The sequence below is a fragment of the Phaethon aethereus genome (genome assembly GCF_964289735.1).
Source record: "Phaethon aethereus genome assembly, chromosome: 5".
Taxonomy (NCBI): Eukaryota; Metazoa; Chordata; class Aves; order Phaethontiformes; family Phaethontidae; genus Phaethon; species Phaethon aethereus.
Window position 1 is genome coordinate 29,041,248 of NC_138579.1, and position 22,591 is coordinate 29,063,838.

General features: G+C 39.9%; 1 protein-coding gene across 1 annotated transcript; it reads left to right on the forward strand.

The window, feature by feature from the left end:
- Positions 1–6,465: 6,465 nt before the first annotated feature.
- Positions 6,466–22,255, forward strand: MBIP (MAP3K12 binding inhibitory protein 1; the record flags this gene model as incomplete). Its single annotated transcript, XM_081999827.1, has 9 exons — positions 6,466–6,624; positions 11,086–11,205; positions 12,971–13,192; positions 13,304–13,400; positions 14,844–14,909; positions 16,540–16,692; positions 19,183–19,280; positions 20,954–20,992; positions 22,145–22,255. 9 exons carry the CDS (start codon positions 6,466–6,468, stop codon positions 22,253–22,255), a joined length of 1,065 nt encoding a protein of 354 aa, XP_081855953.1.
- Between the last annotated feature and the right edge of the window lie 336 nt (positions 22,256–22,591).

The window sequence follows — 22,591 nt, forward strand, 5'->3', positions numbered from 1 at the left end:
ATAACCCTGGTTGGAGTGATGCCTTTTCCTGGGTAACCAGGTAGTGACATAAGTGAAGTGCTCTTCTTCTGAAATTAATGCTTGGAAGAAGAAATAAAAACTTTATTCTGGAGGAAACTTTGTTATGTCTTTGTTATTTTAATCCAATGGGTAGGATACTATGAATTTTCTATTTAAAACCTGAGATAATTTAGATCAGCATTGATAATCTGAATATTAAGGAAAACTACATTTACACCAGTCAGTGCCAAGCTGCACCAATTCCCTGGGCTCTGGGCAGAATTCAGGGTATTGTTTTTATCTTTGAAGCTCCAAATTATTTCAGTTTAAACTTCTTCTGAAGTGTTGTCTCTTTTGCCTCTCCATGCACTGACATAAGCAGAAGTACACAGCATGAGCTTTTCAATTCAGGAGAAAAATCTGCTTATACGTTACACAGGCTCCTTAGCTCAGCACTTCACTCTCCAGCACAACAAACCTCGTCCACTGGTCCATTCTGCAAAGCACCCACCTTTCTCTGGGTGTTAGGGACAAAATTAAAGTGCAGGTTCAGAACTTACGTTAATGTAATATTCAGCAGAAGAAATAGTGCTAATAAGAATGACAGCAGTGACCAGCAAACATAAGTTGTGTCAATTTATTCAAGTTTGCTCTGATTTCAAAATGCTTAAAGGCACCTGGAGTTAGAAAGAGGTGCGTATCATTATCATTTTACGAACTAAATGAAAAGGAGCAATAGTCCAAACCCAAAGGATAATCCTTTTCATTTCAAAATCATTTTTACTCAAACAACTGTATTTGCTATTGAAAAACTTAGTGGTTTTGTGTTTATATTTTTCAAGGTGGTTTTGGTGGGAGAGATTTTTTTACACCTCAGAGATCCATTTCAGGAAAAAAAGATGCAGAAGATTCAATTTTCTTATGGTAACTCTACCCCTGAATGTTGAAAGCAGTTCCAAATTATTTCCTCCCTTGTGAGTCACATCATTAAAATATCTGAAAATGGCCATTACTGCCAAGTTACACATATTTAAATCTTCTGATCCCTCTTTCTAAACTCGTGTGTCTATCTCCGGAAATCCACTTGCTAGTTCTCTACAAATTCCCTCCAAATTACCAGTATCTTTCCAGCAATGAGAGCTTCCAATATTTTATTGTTTCACCAGCTTTAGTGAACATGCCATGTAATTTCCTCTGTTTTTACGGGAGGCCTGGATTTACTGTGGCCAGCTTTACTGCCAGAGGTGATTGCAAGTGTATGAATTTGTACTGTGCACAATATGCAGTGAGCACATAATAACCTTTGGGAACCATTCTGCTATGGTCTGTCTCTTACATTAAATATGAATGTTTAACACAGTTTATCTTAGCTGTATTTGCACATGTTTTTTTCCCTATTCTCATTTTCTTACATGCTCTCATTTTTCTAAGCTCTTAAATCACTTTGGATTATTTCTGGTCTATTTGTGTTTGCATAATGCATTACAAAATTTAATCTGTGAAATTTCAGATGATACCAAATTTATTCAGATAGCAGCTGCAACATGGATCAAGGCCTTCTGAGCGTGAAAAGTAGGAAGAAAATCTGTGCCCTCTTTACCAATAGGAATAGTTACTGTTTCTCTAAGAGAAGACATTTGCCAATGAAGGCCAAGATTCAGTCTACTCTTGGTAAATAATGGGTGCACATCACCAACTCTACAGACTACTTTGGGATCTTTTGCCTACTTTTATTGTAATGATCACTGAATAAATAATGGTACATCACATCCGCCCACTCTTGATATCCTCCATATTCACTCATTGTCCCTTGTATTTCCATGTATATGACAGCATAATCTCCAGTATCTTTCTGACATCTATGTGCTTATCTCTTCGTTTTTCATTTGAAACATATTGTACCTCAAAACAGCCTCTTGCTAGAGGTAAAGATAACATGCCCCAAACCAAAGGAAAAAACATAGAATCATAGAAACTTTGGGTTGGAAGGGACCTTTAAAGGTCATCTAGTACAACCCCCCTGCAGTGAGCAGGGACATCTTCAACTAGATCAGGTTGCTCAGAGCCCTCTCCAATCTGACCTTGAATGTTTCCAGGGATGGGGCATCTACCACCTCTCTGGGCATCCTGTGCCAGGGTTTCACCACCCTCCTTGTGAAAAATTTCTTCATACTACCTAGTCAAAATCTGCCATCTTTTAGTTTAAAACTATTACCCTTTGTCCTATCGCTACAGGCCCTGCTAAAAAGTCTGTCCCCATCTTTCTTATAAGCTCCCTTTAAGTACTGGAAGGCTGCAATAAGGTATCCCTGGAGCCTTTTCTTCTCCAGGCTGAACAACCCCAACTCTCTCAGCCTGTCCTCAGAGGAGAGGTGTTCCATCCCTCTGGTCATTTTTGTGGCCTTCCTCTGGACCCTCTCCAATAGGTCCATGTCTTTCCTGTGCTGAGGGCTCCAGAGCTGGATGCAGTACTGCAGGTGGGATCTCACCAGAGACCAGTATAGGGGAAGAATCACCTCCCTTGACCTGCTGACCTCGCTGCTTTGGATGCAGCCCAGGATACGGTTGGCCTTCTGGGCTGTGAGCACACATTGCCGGCTCATGTCCAGCTTTTCATCCACCAGTACCCCCAAGTCCTTCTTGGCAGGGCTGCTCTCAATCTCTTCATCCCCCAGCCTGTATTGATACTGTGGGTTGCCCTGACCCAAGTGCAGGACCCTGCACTTGGCCTTGTTGAACCTCATGAAGTTCACACAGGCCCATTCCTTGAGCTTGTCCATGGAATGGCATGGCATCCTGTCCCTCAGGCGTGTCAACCACACCACTCAGCTTGGTGTTGTCTGCAAACTTGCTGAGGGTGCACTCGATCCCACTGTCTATGTCATTGATGAAGATATTAAAGAGTATATTAAAGATCTCAGGTTTCTCAACTAATAAAGCTACTGCTACCTATTGCTAAAGTAGGCATATACCTGCTCCATCATTCCAGGAAGGCTGCATTTTTTGGAAGTGAAATTTATCAGGTAGCTGAGCATTCATCACTTGAAGTTAAAACTTGGTTCAAATGTCTGGACTTGATCTCTCATTGCGGGTCACTGGAGATTCAGTCAGGGCAAATTTTCTCCTCTGACACCAAGAAGCAAGAATCAATGCCAGGGTGTTACATCTGTGCTCCATATTCTGTTCTGGCCAGCAAATTACTTCCATGATTATTCAGTGTTGTAGTGCTGGTGCGGGAAAGGGAAAGGAGATTTTCCTTTATTCTTGAAAGCATCATGGTTTGATCCAAACGTTTGCAGAGTTGCTTCAGCTGCCTGTCCAGAGATTAAGCTGCAAGAGGCAGGGCAGGCCAAAGCCGTGAGTCACACAGAATCACAGAATCATTAAGGTCGTAAAAGACCTTCAAGATCATCAAGTCCAACCATTAATCCAACACCACCATGCCCACTAAACCATGTCCCAAGTGCCAAGTCCACAAGTTTTTTGAACACTTCCAGAGATGGTGGCTCTACCACCTCCCTGCACAGCCTGTTCCAATGCTTGACCACTCTCTCCGTAAAGAAATTTTTCCTAATATCTAATCTAAATCTCCTTTGGTGCAGCTTGAGGCCATTTCTTCTCGTCCTATTGCTAGTTACTTGGCCATTGACCATCCTTGACCATGAGCTGGAATTAGCATTGTTGGACAGTACTGCAAAACAAAATTTCACAATCGTTCTTATGATTCATAACTGACTGCTCTCTTCTGTGTATGTGTTCAAGATGTTGTCATTTGACAAAACCAGTATCTTTGCAGGAATGAGGTAAATTTATCTACATTTCAGAGCTTCCAAATCAGGAACACATTTTGCAGTAAGCATTTCTGAATCAAAAGGGTCGTTCTCATCATCTGAATCCAGCGAGTACCATCTGGCTCACCTTAGATAAGACATTCTTGCAAAACACAGCTTTCCATTAAATATATTTGCAATCATTAGTGCTGAAGTCTTCCTTGGAACTAATTTTCCTCTGGAACAGAGCAGGACTTTCTCTACTTGAGTATTCTCAAATATTTAAATTTGTTGCTGAATGGAGACACAGAATACTATGTCTTCACTTTACTGGGATTTATTTTCACTAAATTAAGGTAAATTTTATCTGGATACTTTAGAGAGAAATGCCCTCCAAAATATCAGTCAAATAAATTAATTTGCCTTTCTAACACTTTTGTTTAAGAATCCTTTACCATTTATATATACAACAGCACTCACCATCTCCCAATGGAATAAAAAATATTGGGGGTGGAGCAGGATCCAAATTAGCATATCAAAGGAAACATCAGGTAGAAAATCTTTGTCAGCATTCTTACTGTTGTAGGAAAGAAATCAAGTAGACAGTCTTAGAGGGAATACAGTCTTGTGAGCCTCATAATCAGGGTACTCTGACTAACTTGCTCCTTGTGGTCTGATGAAAAAACAATCTTGCTGTAACCTGAGGAGCCAAGGCTTTGAAAAGAAGGACATATGAGTGTAAAAAAAGTGAAGGTATAACCAGAGAAGCACATCTGAAACAAGTCCAGGAGCCTGATATACTTAAATATTAATATATGTTGTTCTTCCCTCCATGAATGAGCACTCAGTGGAGGCACTTCTATAACCATGCCTGCCGTGTGCCCATCCTGACAGCTCCATGGAGGCTGCTGAAGGACAGGAAGGAGCCAGGAGGCAAAGAAATGGATGAGGGAGCAAGATGACCTAGCAGGGAGAGGACACGCCACAGGAGCTGCTGCAGTCCAGAGTTCAAAGCTGGTGGTGGCAAAGGTGCCAAATCAGCACACTGAGGTGGGCCTACGCCCCCGAGCCAATCCACTGTGACTCAGTGACCACTGGGGTGGTCTTTCACCCAACAGCTGCAAAGGACCTGAGATGAGAAAAGCTTCAGGGTCCCAGAGAGGTCTGAGAAAGCAGCAAAATCTAAGATGTTTCCTCAGGCTTGGGAAACGGGGCTGCTTGCCACACTGGAGAGCTGGGTACTGCAGGAGCGGGTCCTCCACACAACAGCATGGAAACCCACAGGGCCAGGGGAGGACAGATGACGAAGAGCAGAATAAACTCCCCATAATCCAGGAGGAAACAGTTAACGACCTGCTATGCAGCCAGTTGGTGGCTGGCCACGAGCGGTGTTCCCCAGGCCTCAGTTTTGGGGCCGGTCTTGCTCAATATCTTTATTGATGGTCTGGATGAGGGGATCGAGTGCTCCCTCAGTAAATTTGCAGATGACACCAAGTTGGGTGGGAGTGTTGATCTGCTGGAAGGTAGGAGGGCTCTGCAGAGGGATCTGGACAGGCTGGATCGATGGGCTGAGGTCACCTGTATGAGGTTTAATAAGGCCACGTGCGGGGTCCTGCACTTGGGTCACAACAACCCCATGCAACGCTACAGGCTTGGGGAGGAGTGGCTGGAGAGCTGCCCGGCGGAAAGGGACCTGGGAGAGCTGGTTGACAGCCGGCTGAACATGAGCCAGCAGTGTGCCCAGGTGGCCAAGGTGACCAACAGCATCCTGGCCTGTATCGGAAATAGTGTAGCCAGCGGGAGTAGGGAAGTGATCGTGTCCCTGTACTTGGCACTGGTGAGGCTGCACCTTGAATCCTGTGTTCAGTTTTGGGCCCCTCACTACAAGACGGACATTTTGTTGCTGGAGTGTGTCCAGAGAAGGGCAACGAAGCTGGTGAGGGGTCTGTAGAACAAGTGTTATGAGGAGCAGCTGAGGGAACTGGGGTTGTTTAGTTTGGAGAAGAGGAGGCTGAAGGGAGACCTTATCGCTCTCTACAACTACCTGAAAGGGGGTTGTGGTGAGGTGGGTGTTTGTCTTTTCTCCCAAGTAACTAGCGATAGGGCGAGAGGAAATGGCCTCAAGTTGCGCCAAGGGAGGTTTAGATTAGATTGTAGGAAAAATTTCTTTATGGAGAGAGTGGCCAAACATTGGAACAGGCTGCCCAGGGAGGTGGCGGAGTCACCATCACTGGAAGTATTAAAAAAACATGTAGATGTGGCGGATATGGTTTAGTGGGCGTGGTGGTGTTGGGTTGATGGTTGGACTTGGTGACCTTAAAGGTCTTTTCCAACCTTAATGATTCTGTGGTTCTGTGACAGGCAGAGCTGGCCAGGACAGCTAGGTCTGAGACTGCCTCCCCATCCCAGGCCCTGCCGCCACAGCCGAGAAGCTGCCCCGAGCCGCCGCTCCTAAGTGTAGGGGCAGAGCAGTGCCCCGGCCATGAGCAGAGCAGAGCCCACAGGGAGGCCTCTCCTCCCAGCGCTGTGGGTACCGACCACCTCCTCGGACCGGCAACGAAAGCTGGCTGCCGCGCAGCGCCAGCCTCGAGGGCTCACCCCGCGATTGGCTGCCGTGTCTGTTCATCAGCCCGCGGAGGCGGGCCCGGCGGGAGCGCCCGCTGGAGGGGTTCGTCATCGCGGAGCGACGGCGGGGATGTTGTTGGCGGTCGCGGCTCGGCCCGGTGTCATGGCGGCGGAGTCGGCGCCCAGTCCGCTCCACGCTGGGGACCGTACTCCGGAGATCGGCGCCGACCCGGCGACCTCGGAGGTGGCGAGCAGCGCCCTGCGCTCTCTGGCTGGGCTGGCGGGGCAGGTGAGTGCGGGCGGAGGGGGAGGTCCGGGGCAGTGCTGGCCAGGGCGCCGCAGGCCCCGCACCGTGCCGGGCTCGCCCTGCCTTGGGGGCCCGGGCAGGGCGTGCTCCTGCTTCTTCCTGGCCTGCGGGGCGCTTCTGGGCGCCAGGAATAAAGTACGGTGCCGGAGGGAAAAGAAACGTACTGCAGGCAAGGGAGGGGCCTCGCTTCTGGAGGTTCCTCACGCCCGTCTGCGGGAGCGGTGGAACTCCTGTTGGGGCTGGCGGATGGCGGTGCCGGCTGCGTCTCTCCTGGCATGGGCAGCCCCAAGGTGCGTGGCCTGCTGCTGCGTCTCCTAGTCGTGGCCGTGCCTTTGCCTCTTAGTGACGGGACGTCTCATGTCACTGTATAGTTTGAGACATGATCTCTGTCATGAGAAACTGCAGTCTGCCTAATTGCTGTGTCTTACCAATTAATGATTCTGAATTGAAAAGCTACTAAAAGCTTACTGTGCATTAAATCAAAATAAATGATCAGGAGCTTCAAGTTAGCCTTGCTGTGGTAATAACATACTATGAAACACACAGTGCATCTCAGTGGGTTAGAATTTTTAAAGCAGTTTTGCTCTGTGGTACTTAAGTTGAAACACCTACTTTAGGTTTATTGATGGCTATGAATTATTTAACAGATGTTACGGTAGTGGTGGGAGGCCCTTATGAGGAGAAGGTTTTAGTAACAACTTAATTATTACCATAAATAATTAACGGATTAATTCCTTTTCCACTCTGGAAGCATATGTGTAGTTCTGTGAAGGCGGTAGAAGCACACTCTTGCATCTGAAATTAGACAGCAGTTTGAAGATTTGGGGCCAGATGATGAGCGATATCTGCGGGAGATGTAGATGACCCATCCCTGGAAACATTCCAGGTCAGGTTGGATGGGGCTCTGAGCAACCTGCTCTAGTTGAAGATGTCCCTGATCCTTGCAGAGGCGTTGGACTAGATGACCTTGAAAGGTCCCTTCCAACTCAAAGATTCTATGATTCTATGATATGTTTATGTTACAAAAATATTCAGAAGTGGCCTCTGTTATATACAGAGGCACTTTAGTAGTAGCTGCCAACTGATCTGAAATTATTTTTTAGAGCATTTCACCTCTCATCTGAGTAGAATTCTGTATTATATTTGCTTCTCACCTGAAAGTCTGCTGGTAATTGTCTCCATTTTCCAACAACAGTCATCCACATTTAAGGGCTTGAGAACTCAGGTGCTGACTAATAAAGAGTCTTAGTTTTCCTATCCCTGAAGTGGTGAAAAACTATGCTAGCTTTTGAACAGGACTGCATTGCTACGCAACTTGATGATCATACAATGCTGATTCATAGGATTACTGAGACAGGAAAACTATCTGTGTATTGAGGATGATATATCCCATAATTCTTCCTGGTGAAAATTCTAAATGTAAACAATGAAGAACTAGTGACTGTAATTTTATTCAGATGCAATACCATGAGCAAAAAGTTGAACTCTTGTATTTATGAAAAACACAAAGCAGAATAAAGAGGAAGTGTTTTAAGCTCTTAACTAGCGTACTCCTCACAGTTTAATTAATTGTTTTCAAAACTACATTAAACACTCTAGTTTCTCTCTCTTCTTCAGTATCTCACTTGTTCTCCAAAGTTTGCTGTATGTCTAGTATGTCACTGGAGAGAGCTTAGTGATCTTTAACAGTATTTGGGTGCGCACAGACAATTGCAGGAGACCAGTTTAGAGTTGCTACATCCCCTCAGTAGAGTTACAGTAGTTATGGTGGAGAGTAAAATTGTCTTAATTGGTGTTTGGAGTGTATTCTTTCCATGACAATAAACCCCTTTTACTGTGCACTGTACTGAACTATGAACAGGGGTCTGGTTGCTCCATCTTAGCTGAGAAGGCTCTATTAATTGCTCAGTCATGATTGTTTTCAGTTGTTGAGTTACACTCTTGTCTGCCAGCACTTGAGTTATGGGTAATGTTTTACCAGTTTGCTGACTCTAGCAATCCATCTTGCATTTTTGACTGAAACTACTGATTCCCGATTTATCTTTTTATAGAGATGATTGAACACGTGCCAGATTGTTAGCTGTCACAGTTTGTGATCTGTTGTAGTAGTTGAAGTTGGATTTATGCTGTTGGGTTGGACTGTAAACAGGAATATTTCTGGCGCAGGAATTTTTTTTACTAGAGCAATCACTTGCAGCACTGTGACTAGGAGGACATCTGGGGATAACAACTCTTAAAACCTGACTGATCATGAAAAATTCTTTAAGCCCCAAGTGACAGTGTCTTTCATAAAAGAGTTTCAAAGGGCTGAAATGACTTATGATTCTGTAAATTGCTACAGAATAGGCTGTGGACTTGTAAATATACAAAAGCTTTGAAGTTACCAAATCACAGAATTGATAAACATGTTTGTCACAGTTCTTACGGGTAGAAGGATGTGAAATGCTGAGAAAACTATTTCTGTTGTACTAGACACATGTTTGGATGCAGGAGGGGTTTATTCTTTACTTCTATTTAAAAACAGTGTCTAAGAGTTTAAAACATCACTGGCCTCTAAATCAGAAGCTCTACTGGTTTTGTACATTGAACCACCTGTACAGGAGTCACATGCCAGGCATGAAGGCACACATCAGCTGATTCTTTTTGAAAAAGGAGGCTTATTAGGAAATTGCAGTAGGACTCCTATTTTGTTTCATTACAATGACTCTACATCTATGCCTTTTTTACCCTGTCAGTGGCCTGTAATGTAGCGTATAGCAGATGTTCGTCTAGAAACTTTGGGAAGAAGTACATGCTTCAGGTGATCACATACGCACAGTGGCATAATTCTTAAAGTTTTATTCTTGCTAAATTCTAAATATGTCCTTGAATTTGTAAGGTGTTCAATGCTGGTGTTTCCTAAAACACTATTTTTTCTACATCCTGTGTAGTTTAAGTACTAAACAGGAATAACTGTTTGTGTGAAAATTACCTAAAATACATTGCATATCTAGTCAGACCATCTCCTTTGCTATGTAATTTGGAATCTAACACTGGATTTAACAAGGCCATTCTTTGACTAGAGAAGGAAGGCTCAGACTTATAGTTCTTTGCATACAAAATTGTGATAATGCTGGGATTTAAAACTGACATAGAACAACTTAGTATCCACTACTTTGCCCTCAGACTGATGGAGGCATTCTTGTGTTTACTTCTCATTGTTTCCTCATACACTGTGCAGTGGATTCAGGAAACAAGTGCATATGCATTGTGTTCTTGTCCATAATATTTGATGCCGTTAGAAGTTGAATATCTTTAGAACATATGTTAAGGGTCACTTTTGTCATTTGCCTGACGTCTCTCTTACTTTTTTTAAAAATAAAAATGGAATGAGTGTGATGTAGACGTACAAATATGCATATGACTTGGGAATTCTGTGTCTGAGTACCTTTAGGTCCTCTTGATTTTAAACAAGGGTTTTATCTGTATTTAGAATTTGGGGGGGTCACTTACAGGTTGTTTGGTTGGAGAACAACCTGCTTGGCTTTGTGAAATGAAAACGGTTGTTACTTCAAGACCTTGAGAAGAGCTTTAGTGGAACAAAAATGGCAAGGGTGGGTGTGAAAGTGTGTAGTTAATTGGTGATTATTAACAATCAGCTTTGTACTAGAAAGTGAAAGTTTATTTTTAGTTTATGGAAGATACATAGTTCCTTTAAATAAAACTTCAGATTCACTATGTGTGTTTCTCTTTATTGCTTTTGGAGTTAAATATTGCAATTCCTTATCAAAGAGAATAGACTATGCCAATTCTTATTTTGATCTGAATGCATATAGAGGGAAATAGTGTGATTTGGAGTTGGGTTTGATAGTGGTGCTGTGTAGTCTAGAGTTTGTTTAATCTTGAGATTTTGGTAAAGATTTATTTTTCTAAGCACTTCTTTTTAATATAAAGACTCCTTTGGATTAGCAGCAAGTAAAAATTTCAAGAATGTGGCATGGTGCAGTATCAAGAGCTTGGACATTCAGGCATAGATAGCCTTGCAAATCTCAGAATAAAACACGTGAACTTACAGGAGACTGTTGTCCTGGGTACATGTTTGTTCCTGCTGGTGGTTCTATCATCTGTTAAAAGATTTGAGCGCTTAACTCAGATGGTATGTTTTTGTATGATAGTTAATGAAATTGAAAATTTACTAAAGTTAAAGATCAAATTAATACAATGGAAGTGTGATGACGTAGTAAGGAATTTTAATTTTTTAATATACTCTACAAACACTAGCTTACTTTGAAAATGACAGCTGCTTGAATTATAATTAATGTCAAACCTCTCCAATGTCCTCATATAAAAATGGAGTTTGTATGAGATTGAGCATAATTGTTGTTCTGTAGAAGTCTTGTATACTTTTGTGACATTAATACAACATAATTTCTTGTGATGTTTGTTTTGCCCTCTTGAATCAAGCTTAACCTTGGAGACGATATCGTGAAAGTTGTAATCGATTGGAGCAAGCTTCAAAGCACATCAGCACTTCAGCCGACATTGCTCTTTAGTGCACTTCAGCAGCATATTTTATGTTTGCAGGTAAATATTTAATTGGACACATTTGACTTGACAAAAGTGATCAACAACTGAATGTCGTTATATTATCTAAACTGTAAAATTTCAGTAGTTTGAATCTTATATTGCTATGTCCAACAAAAAAGAATGCAAAAGTATTATACACTTGGGATTCCACTATGCTTTATAGGTACTCACAGTTATGGATTTTTCAGATTAGTGGTGGGAATAGCCACTGTAGGTGAGCAGGCTGAATAAATGCAGCCTCATTGATTTCTAGACTTGCATTGTAAACGTGATACATTTCCATCTATGGTGGGTTATAATTAAGCAATAAGACACGGCAGGTGTGTGTCATGCTATGATAATGATTCCATGCGTCGGGTGAGTTTTGAGGCTCATGGAGTGCTTTCAGTGGTTCAAGAAGTGGCATTATCCCAGCATGACACATCCTGGAGTGTCTTACTGCAATTAAATATATTTTCAGCGTAGGCTTTTTTTTTAAAGAGTAATTTCTTTGACATTAATGTCTCATCTTGCCAAGTAGCCAGTCACCATTACTGTTATTTCTTTTAACTATTTGAAACTTTCCAACCCTGCCAAAAGTATGTGTAATTTAGTTGCATGGCAGGGAGGATGAGCAGTTTGTCAGTTGGTAACTGAACTGTTTTTTGACCTTCATAGTTCATCTGTAGAAGATGGTGATTTGAATACCCATTTTTTGCTTCAGATAGTCAATGAATTATTTCAAGTATGTAGTACTGAGAGGGTGAAAAAGGAAGTTCCTGTATTTGCTTGTCTGTAGGTAAAAAAAGATATTTTATGTTTTCCAGACACCCATCAAATCTTTGGTGTGATAAACAAAAAGAGAAAACATGCAAGATAAAAGCAAGTAAAAATTACATCCAAATGTAACACTGCAAGTAGGAATTAGATTCCATTTCAGGAAACGTGACTGGTAAAAATCATGTTGTCTTGGAAAAAAAACCCAACAAATTTCTAGAGGGAAAATCAACAGTGAAATTCAGACTAGATGAAACTGGTAAAAATTAAAAAAGGGGGTGTGACACATCTATATCTATATATCTATATCTATGTATAAAAATACTGAGTTTTTGTTATTACATCTTGTGTAAGAGTTATTGCACTAGAATGATAAGCATTTATTTTTGCTGCTACAAATGTCAGTGCATTCTCTCATTTAATTTCATGACCTAAGCAGATAATCAACCGTGTCAAGAAAAGCATGTGTTCAGGATAACACCTATATATCTCATGTCTGTGTTCTCTCATTCACTTGGACAACTGCAGTTTCAAGTGGAGAATGTAGTGCTGTGGTGATAAAGTAAAGGCTTTACAGTGTGAAAGCATTGGCTTTTATGTTAAGGGGGAAAAATACTAAGCCTTACTGTTCTGAGTAGGCATTTGAATGACATGTTAATTAAGTGGCATTGGTGCCAATGACTGAAGCTTTGATTTAGCTAGTAATAGATACGTACCAGGCAAATTTTTGTAAAAATTTGGGAGTTTTCGTATACAAACCTCGTATACAAAAAAGGCACAGGTCAGATAGGCCAGAATCATGGTGTGCACAGTATTTGGAACTTTTTGAAAAAATTTCTTTTATTTTATTACTGTGTTGCATCAGAGGCAGATCTTGTAATTCCTAAAATTATTTCAGTTGGTCTGTTTTAGAAATTGTAATAGTACTTGGCTTTTTGCTTTTTGTTTTTGGGCTTTTTTGGCCTTTTCTTTTTTTTAACCCTAACATACTGTTTTCTTTGTTCAGCCCCTTTTAGAAAAACTCCAGTCATTGATTAAAGAGGAAAATATAGGCCATGTTGAACCTGCAGGTAAAACAGAAGGCCAAACTTGTGAAACAAGTTTAGATGTTTATGATGGTAACTGTCAGACTGAAGAAAAGTACGCAAGTTATGACTTGGGAGATCTAAAGGATGCTCATATTAATTTTGATCCAGAGGTGGTCCAAATAAAAGCTGGAAAAGCAGAAGTAAGTGATTTACCTAAAATAAAGAAAAAAAAAGAAAAAAGAAAAAGACCTTTCTAAATTTTAAATTTAAAGAATGAAATAGATATATGCCATCATGTTTATTACCTGCAGATTGACAGGCGGATATCAGCCTTCATCGAGAGGAAACAAGCTGAGATCAATGAAAATAATGTCAGGGAATTTTGCAATGTTATTGATTGTAATCAAGGTAACTGGCTAGCCAGACTTTAATCTTCATAGCAATTTAAGTTGTTTTTTAAATTTTTTTATTTTCAAAAGCACTATTCTATATTTAAAACAGAACTTTATTTTAAGAGTAACTTTGTTTGAAAGTTAAGAACTTGCATGTGCACTGCAGATGTTGTCAGACAAAAAAGAAAGTAGTCACTGGGTGACAATGTTTAATGCATCCCATACAGAAAGATTATAGCTATTATTGTGTTCATTTTAAGAACTGTGATCTTAAATCAGATGGTTTTGTAGCTATTCTTCCCAATATTTTAGCTAGATTTTCCTTCCAAAGTCAATAGAATTACAATTCAGAAATGTCTTGTGAATTGCATATTCAAATTGAAGTTAATTTAATGTTAGTTAAATTACAAAGAAGTATTTTTTGAAATAAATTTGAATTACTAGCTGCTTAGAATAACTTCTTTCTTTCAACATTACTCACGCTATTAGAGTTTCTAATGCACCAGCTGACACAATTGGCCGTATCTATAACCAAGCAGTCTTAAATCCATCTGGTAGGCTGGATCCCATTAGCATGATCAGTGACTCTGTAACCGAATGTGTCTTAAAAGCGAAGACACTTTTATATACGTAAAGTAGTACCGAGACATTTTCTAAGTACTTGTGAACCCAGATGTGCATTGTCTCTGTGATGTACTTACGCTTTTAGAGATCAAAGCTTATTGTTCCATAAGCTTTATAGGAAGAGAGTTTAACTCCTTGAATAGTAGTTGGAATGAAAATGACATCTGAAGTCTAGCAGAATATGCTAGATAGTAAAATACCGCTTCCTAAAATTGTTAATGAAGTACAGAAAAAATTATTATTTCCTTTGTATGTTCAGTCACAATAAAGTATGTCTAATGAACAGAGATGAAAATATAAATATTGGAATAAACTGAGGTGGTCTGTACTATAGGTTTTTATGGTTAAACAAATTAAAGAAGTTGCAGGCAACAAAATAAATGCAGGAAAGTGAGAAAAGAATGCTGATGAGTAAACTAGACCAGTCAGTCTAAAAATAGAAGGAGAACAGTTTCAAAAAAGGACATAGAACGCAGGGAAAAGACTTCTGTGCAGGAAGAAAGAAACAAGTTACTGAGAAATGCAATGAAAAGTAAGAACCAAATAAAATGGAAATTGGAAGAAATTTGGTCCTGATCCAGTAAACTTTTATATAGACATGTGCATACATTTATCAAGTGACTTATCCGATTAAAACCAGTAGGTCCATGCAAGTGTGTGAAACTATTCATGAGCAAGGGTTTATAGAATGAATGAAGTATTTCTGATGTTTTTGTTGTATGAAAATTTTAATTAGATTTGTTAAAAGCCTCAAAGCTGATGATGGTTAGAATATTTTAAATTGTAAATACATAATTAGGACCTCATTTTTTTATTATTATTATTATTTATTTAGAAAATAGCTGTGCCAGAACAGATGCAATTTTCACACCCTATCCTGGATTTAAAAGCCATATAAAGGGTAAGCAACTAATTTAATACCCCTTTTTATAAGTGTCCAGATAGAACAGCACTGATGAATTTTTTGCTTAAAATCTGTTTAATGCTCAAAAAAAGGAAACTTAATATATTGATTTTTTACTTTAGTGAATACTTTTACACATTCCCTTACTTCTCCAAGGTTTTCAATCCCATAACTGCTTCATTAAGCTGATGGTTATGCACTAATGACCAAAACAAAGTAGCCTATTTTTGTTGTCTGAAAGGATAGATGCAAAAGATAAAACAGGGCAGAGTTGCTGACAATTCTTAGCTTGTCTACTAAGCTGAAGCCTGTAGTTCAGTTAAGGAATTGAGATAAAATAAAATTATCTTCTATTTTTTTGATAGTCATTGTAAATATATTGAATTAGAAAATTTGGGACACAGTGCAACTTCTGAGGCATAGATTTATGGGAAGTGGCAAGTTGGGGAACAAGCTTGCCACTGCACTACCTTTTGGAAGGGAGTAAATAGTCTAGAAATGATTATCCAACAGAACTTAGGGATAAAAGATTGCTTGTCCATCAGACAAAATCTCCAAAATGGGAATGAAAGTAACCCTCTCTTCCATTTTTGGGAGTGGCATTATTCAGATGTCCACTTAAATTAATTCCTTCAGAAAACTGAAAAACTTAGAATACTACTGTGGAGCATGATGATAGGTATAAGCATTAAAAGGTCCGGTGAGCTGAGAGGGAGATGCAGAAGTGAGTTTGAGTTTAGAGTCTTTCACTAAGAACGCCTTTCAGTAATCACTGTTTTTAAACTGAGTGCTAGTTTGTACGTTGGATGGTAGAGTATTACATGACAAAAGAAAAGATTGCACTTCAGATAACTAAAACCTGAACAGTTCACAACTGAAACATGAATAACACTTAGAAAGGAATTGGAAGTAAAACCAGCATAAACTGAAGCAAGAATGTAACGTGTGGCCTTCATGAAGTACTGCGTGAGAAGGTGTGTGCTTCAGTGTCTGGAGTTGCCAACGTAATCTTTGTCTGCAGTACCCTGCAGTAGTCCTATTGGGAAGAACTTGAGAAATTACCCTGATGTAAAGAGAAGTGACCAAAATCTTCTGATGAAGACATGATTCAGCACTGGAAAAGATAGACCCAGAAGCAGCTGAAGAGTCAGTAAAGCTGTTACCCAAATAACAAAAATTAAAGGAGAACTTCCTTGCTGAGATTTGTAGCAGTTCTTGTAGCTGTATGCCTCCCCTCATCTTCATGTATTTATGATGCTTCCTGTAATATTAGGTCTGGCCTCTTCTTGCATTCACAACAGCTCACATGTGCAACTGCTGACATAGATACCGGGTTTTCTGCTATTTATCAGCAGCTGATGACAAATTCTTGATACTGCCGTTCTATATGAATGTATGAGTAATTCTTTTACTTTGCATATGTAAAGTCCCAGGTTTTTGTTTAGTTTAGTTACTCATGCAAAAATAAGAAAATACTTTTACTGAACCTCTGGTCTTAATGTGTGTGGGACCCTTCATGTGAGAGACTGGTGTGAAATTGATTTAACACAGGTTTTCATATTTTAATGTTTTGATGTAATTTATGTTTCATGTACATATATGTTAAATTTGTGTTCTCTTTACCTAGTTTCTAGGGTAGTAAATACATATGGACCTCAGACTAGATCTGAAGGAGCACATGGGTCCAGTCACAAAGCCAATGTACCCATTCATGATTGTGGAAACCAAGCTGTTGAGGAGAGATTGCAAAACATTGAAGCACACTTACGGTTACAAACAGGTTTGTATCATGTTTTAATTTTGACATTGGTGTGCCAGTTTGTACTACAGTTATCATTACTGTAGTAAAACTGGGCAAGTCTGTAAAACTGTGACTGTAAAACCAGCGGATAGATCCACTGAATGGTTTAGTCACCCCAAGTACTACAGTCTGGTGTTTTGGTTCCTATGCCCAAAATGGAACCCAGATTTAAGCCCAAATTAGGATGCTGAGTTAGTAAATCTACACTTGATATGGTGGCAAATGAGAGAAAGGCACTATCAGAATGGGATTTAAAACAATGTGGAATATTTGGAGGTAGGGGTTCTCCATAGCCGGTGGAGTCCTTCTGCCTTGACCCACTGAACAGGAAAAGCTGAAGTTAGGACTCAGTCTTGCTTCATGGACACCTTATGGGCTGGGGATAGAATGAACCCAAAAGACAACCTGAAACCTTTTCCTAAAGGTGGATGATTCTTCAAATATAGTTAGGTGAGAATCTTATTTCCCAGAATGTGGGAAGCTTGTTGTCAGTACTTTCCTTTAGCCATGCAAACATGAGTCCACACCTTTCACTAAAATAAATGACATAGCCACCAGGCCACTAACTTTTAAAAAGTAGTTGCTTTCCTCACCCCAACCTCAGTTTTCTAGAAGAGAAATCAATGAGGCACTTACCAAGAAGGCATCTGTATTTTTCCTGAAAAATGTTTTCAAAACAGAACAAAAGCCCAGATCTTCGCCTAATTAAGTGAATGTTCTACACATCACACTGCAGACACATGCTGACTTTTTTTGTCTTCTGAATACTAAATAGATGCCAATCCATTCTCTAAGAATATGGTGAACACTGAGTAGATTACTAGATTCCTGTGAATGCATACTGGATCAAGGTCCTCTGGTGGCGGGGAGAGTAGAATACTTCTAGATACTGTTGACGCACCAGTTAGAGCTTGATGCTTAGCTATGTAACTGTCTTAAAAATAAGGTGGTTTTTGTGCATGGAAATAGAATTTGCAAGTGGCATTAAGGTTACAACAGGTAGTAGCTTTGGAGTTTATGCATATCAAGGATAATGACTGGGGTAGCTGAGAAGGGGCCCTTGCATCCAGGTTGTGCCTGTAATAGGTGACACAATTTTGTTTGAAGGAACAGGTCAGCTAAACTACAGTATAGGGGAACAGGATGAAAGTCTGCAGTTTCGGCTCAACTCCTGTCCAAATCAGCGTTCCTGGGGAAGGTCTCAGGATCATTTGTCACTTACCCCAGCAGCTATGCAAAAAGGATTCATTTGAGCAGGTAACCTGCCTCAGTTACCTGCTTCCCAGTTTTTGTTTCTGGTAACTGAAAGAGTTGTTCTTGACTCACCTGCTGTTTTTCAGAACAGCTTCTTCTAATGTTAGTATTGCTCTTTTCCCTTTACATTAAGAGACAGCAATATTAAGAAGAGTGAGAGGTTAGCTGATTTCATTCGTAGCTGCTGAGTGATGAGTAGAGAGCAGAACTGAAGGAGGGAAGCTACCTGCTAAATTGTCTGTCTGAAATGAGGAACAGATGAATGGCAAAAAAAAAAAAAATTAGTGCTTATTTCAGTAGTTTGTGGAATAGAATTGTCTTACCTAACAGACCTAAAAATAAATGGAAATGGGTGGCAAGAGAAGAAGTAAAAGCTTGCCAAGGCCTTGGTTGTCACCACTGTTCAGAACCAGACTATCATTTTAATTGGGATAGCCAGCCAGTAATTAGTTGTGGTAAACAGTGATTTCAGTTTATAGAATACTATGTAGCATAAATAAGGTACTTTCTAAGCATCTCATTGATGCTTACTTTTGATCAGTTCTCTTCTTACATGGGGAAGCAAGCCCAAGCTGCTGTAGTATAGCTGCAAACAGCAAATGGGTTGAGGTGGGGATTTTTGTTGCTGTTGTTTTTTGTGGCGTTTGTGGGTTTTGTTGCTGGTTTTTTTTTGGTTGGTTGGGTTTTTTTTCCAGAGCTCTGTTATTCCATTCCACCCACACACATTCCTCACCCCTGCTTCTCCCATTTATGGCCAGGCAAACACTGTTCTTTCTCAGGTGCAACTCATACCTGTCCTCTAACCTCTGATGCTCAGTGGAGATAGGTTTCCTTCAGAAAAGTCTTAGATATCAATGCTGAATTCATGTGTGGTCTGCCATCCCATCAGCTCTCTCCTGATGCTGCTGTCAGTTTTGAAATGGTGACATATGGTGTGTGACCAGAGTTTTGTAAGAGTGATCATTAGTTGTTCCAGCGACCTTGTCAGGCATATTTCAGCCACCTGCATAAAGCTGTCTGTTGCCTTCACTGACTGCACTGGCTTATCAATCATATTTTACCCTGAATCATATTAATTACCCTTCCTTTTTATTATCCCATCTACTCGTTTCAGCTACTGGTTGATAGCTGGACTCCAAGAATTCAGCTGTAAAACTTGCAGAAGTTACTCAAGCGCTTTTCCTGATTTCTTTCTGTTTGTACTGATGTATTTAGGTGGTCCTGTACCAAGAGACATTTATCAGAGAATTAAGAAGCTTGAAGATAAAATCCTTGAGCTGGAAGGACTGTCTCCTGAATATTTTCAATCTGTAGTAAGAAATTCCCTCAATTTCTTTTAGTGTACCTAAATGCATTTGGGACTTTTGTGCTTAAACCTTTGACGTAGAGGCAAAAACCTGAAGAGTTAGAGGGCATACACTTTTGATAGACAGCTCTGGCTTGGTACAATGATTACATTTCATGTGGACCATCTATATATGTTCATATGTCTACCTAATTTCTCATTTGAAAGAAAATAGTATGGGGGGGTGGGGAGAGCAAACTGCAGCCACCCGAGCTTAACTAATTTGTAAGAAATGTATTATAGAGGTTGGAGGTACTTAAAGGGCCTATAAAAAAGATGGGGACAGACTTTTAGCAGGGCCTGTTGTGATCGGACAAGGGGTGATGCTTTTAAACTAAAAGACGGCAGATTTCAACGAGATACAAGGAAGAAATTTTTCACAATGAGGGTGGTGAAACCCTGGCACAGGATGCCCAGAGAGGTGGTAGATGCCCCATCCCTGGAAACATTCAAGGTCAGGTTGGACGGGGCTCTGAGCAGCCTGATCTAGTTGAAGATGTCCCTGCTCACTGCAGGGGGGTTGTACTAGATGACCTTTAAAGGTCCCTTCCAACCCAAAGATTCTATGATTTCTCTCCCCTTGCCCCTGCCTTAAAACCTGAAGTGTTTCTAACACTAACCTGATAAGAAAATTGTCTAAAGTTTTGATCTCGATACAAATCATTGATAGCTTAAATCAGCTGAAATACTTTGGGCTTCTGTATATGATCTGATTACTAAACATCAGCTATGTGAAATCACTGTTCTAGTAAGATGAGAGAATAAACCCTTAAAAAATTGTTTCATGTGAGTCTATGACTCAGATTTCTCTGTTTCTAGTTTTCAGGCAAAGTTCTGTCTCTTTCTGAATAGTAAACCTTATCCTTCATTTACCAAAGGAGATTAGGACAAAGAGTGCATAGTTGTTACTGCATCAGGCTTTGCTTGGCTGTAGAAGTTTCTTGTCTGTTATCTTGCTCTTCCTGCTTTCCCCATGTAACAGTAAGAATGCCTCTTTTAATCATATTTTAATTTATATCTTCTCCCTTGAGACCAGCCAAAGAGTCAGCATTTAAAAATCAATACTGATATTACAATTTTTTGTTTCTTCTCTTTTTTTTTTTGTGTTGGAGACTGATAAAGTCATTTATTTGTGAAGCTATTTCTTCAAATTGTTGGAAACTAGAAGTTAAAACATATACTTTCATAAGCTGAAATTTCCATGGAAGGTGCTTTAGGATGCTTGCAAGAATGGGGATCTAAAATTTGTGATGGTGGCAATAGTAGTGTTGTGCATGAATTAGCATTTTTTTTGTCCAAAGTTTTGCATAAATATTGGTGTGGATACAGGAAAATTTTAGGGAGAAAAATATTGACAGTTTCAAAAGCTCGATACTGATCTTGGTTTTGTCTGAAGGAAGCTTCAGCTAAGTTGATAGTTGGCTGCTAAGCATGGAGAAGTTTCAACAGCTTCTGACTGCTCTCCAGTAGTATTTCTCGTGATCCAAAGTACACTTAATTATAAAAAGATTTCTTTAATCTATGGAATGGCTGTCACTGTGCTTTCTGTACTTTAAAGACTCTTGTCAGTGTTGTTAGAAAATTATTTGTGGTCTCTGTCAGTGCAACATTAAGTCTGTTTTGGTTATGTCTTTTCTTTAGAGCTGCTCTGGCAAGAGGAGAAAGGTTCAACCTCCCCACGTAAGTGCCGTTAACTTTTGTTTACCTTAAGTTTAGGATGTTTTCAGTGAAAAGTAATCAGAAGTTCTACAGAGCAAATATCTAAGTTCTCAGAAATAGATGCGTCAATATTGATAGCTGTCAAAGAAAGGGAGGGAAGGAGGAAGAAAGTTAATGGGTGTCACAATGAAATGAGTCTTCTCAGGTTCTGTACTAGGGTAGGTTAGCTAGTGTTTTCACTAATTAGGAGGATGATAGAATAAATAAATCTGTAATGATGTTAAGCTAGGGGTAACAAGCAATTTGTGAATTCTGACCAACCTCCTAATAATTGCTTCTGGGTTTGTTTTGTGGTTTGGTGTTTTTTGTTGGGTTGTAGGTTTTTTGTTTTTTTTTTTTTTAATATGAAGAGACAATAAAAGTAGAAATGGCTCGCTCAGCAAAAGTGTTGCAGAAAGAACTGACATTATAGCAGATATCAATCAAAGTTGGTATGACTTGCTATTTTTACACCACCATCACATAAGGGAATGCATTACCAGTGTACCTTAGGCCACAGGAGAGAATTCCTCATCAGTGCAAGTGAGACCGTAGCTGGAACAGTGTCTTCTGCTAGCCATCACACTTGGAGACAGACAGACTGGGGAGAATGCTTAGAATGGGATGTGGGCCATCTGAGGCTTGAGGAAGTATGCTTGCTTACGTGAGAAAAAAATCCTCCATAGGGTGAAATATTTTTATGAAAAGGATGATGACCAGTTCTTTGTGTAAGAAGAGAGAAAAAAAATTGTCAGGTTAAGTGAGCACAGGGGAGATTGATGTTGGGCAATAGGAAAAAAGCCCTTCAGTTGTAAAGCCAGATTCTATAAGATCTAGATAGTATCATCCGGTGTTTTACTATCAAAGGATTTTTGTTTTTTTATGAACAGGTTAAACAAGTATCTAATGGAAGCAGCATGGATATATTGATCCATGATTAGGACTGTCAGTTTGTTCTAAGTTTATGTTCTTTTTCTTTCAAGTTTAAATAGCCATAGACTAGATTCAGACAATTCTGCAAAAGTATTTCTATCATTTAGTGCAATACGCAGTGACCTCAAGTATCAAGTGCTAGGCCACTTCTCTAGCAATTACAAGATGTAAATGATTGTGGTTTTTATTTTGTTCTTTTAGCAGAACTATTCATTGGCTGAACTTGATGAAAAGATCAATGCTATAAAACAGGCATTACTGAGGAAAACAAAAGAAAGCAAGTCCAAGGAGGCTGAGGTGCTTCTTCGATAAAAAAAAAAAATCTTTTCAGAATCCTCATCACGCTTTACACGTACCTAAACCATAGACCTGAGTAGTGTTCATCGGGCATGACTTTAGCAATGAAAACGAAGCATGCATATAAGCTCCTTTTGGATAATCTTGAAAGCTTGCTTTCAGAAGAACTTATTTAAAAACAATCTTATTTAATGAAATAGTTACTTTAAAATGAAGAATGTTTTAGGAATAGCATTCTAATAATCCATTCCCTTCTGTTGTAAAGGAGGACTGCAGCATTGTTTGTATGTGGAAAGTCTTAACTCGCATACAAAAGCTACATTTCACATGTAATCCTTGATGATTGAGTAT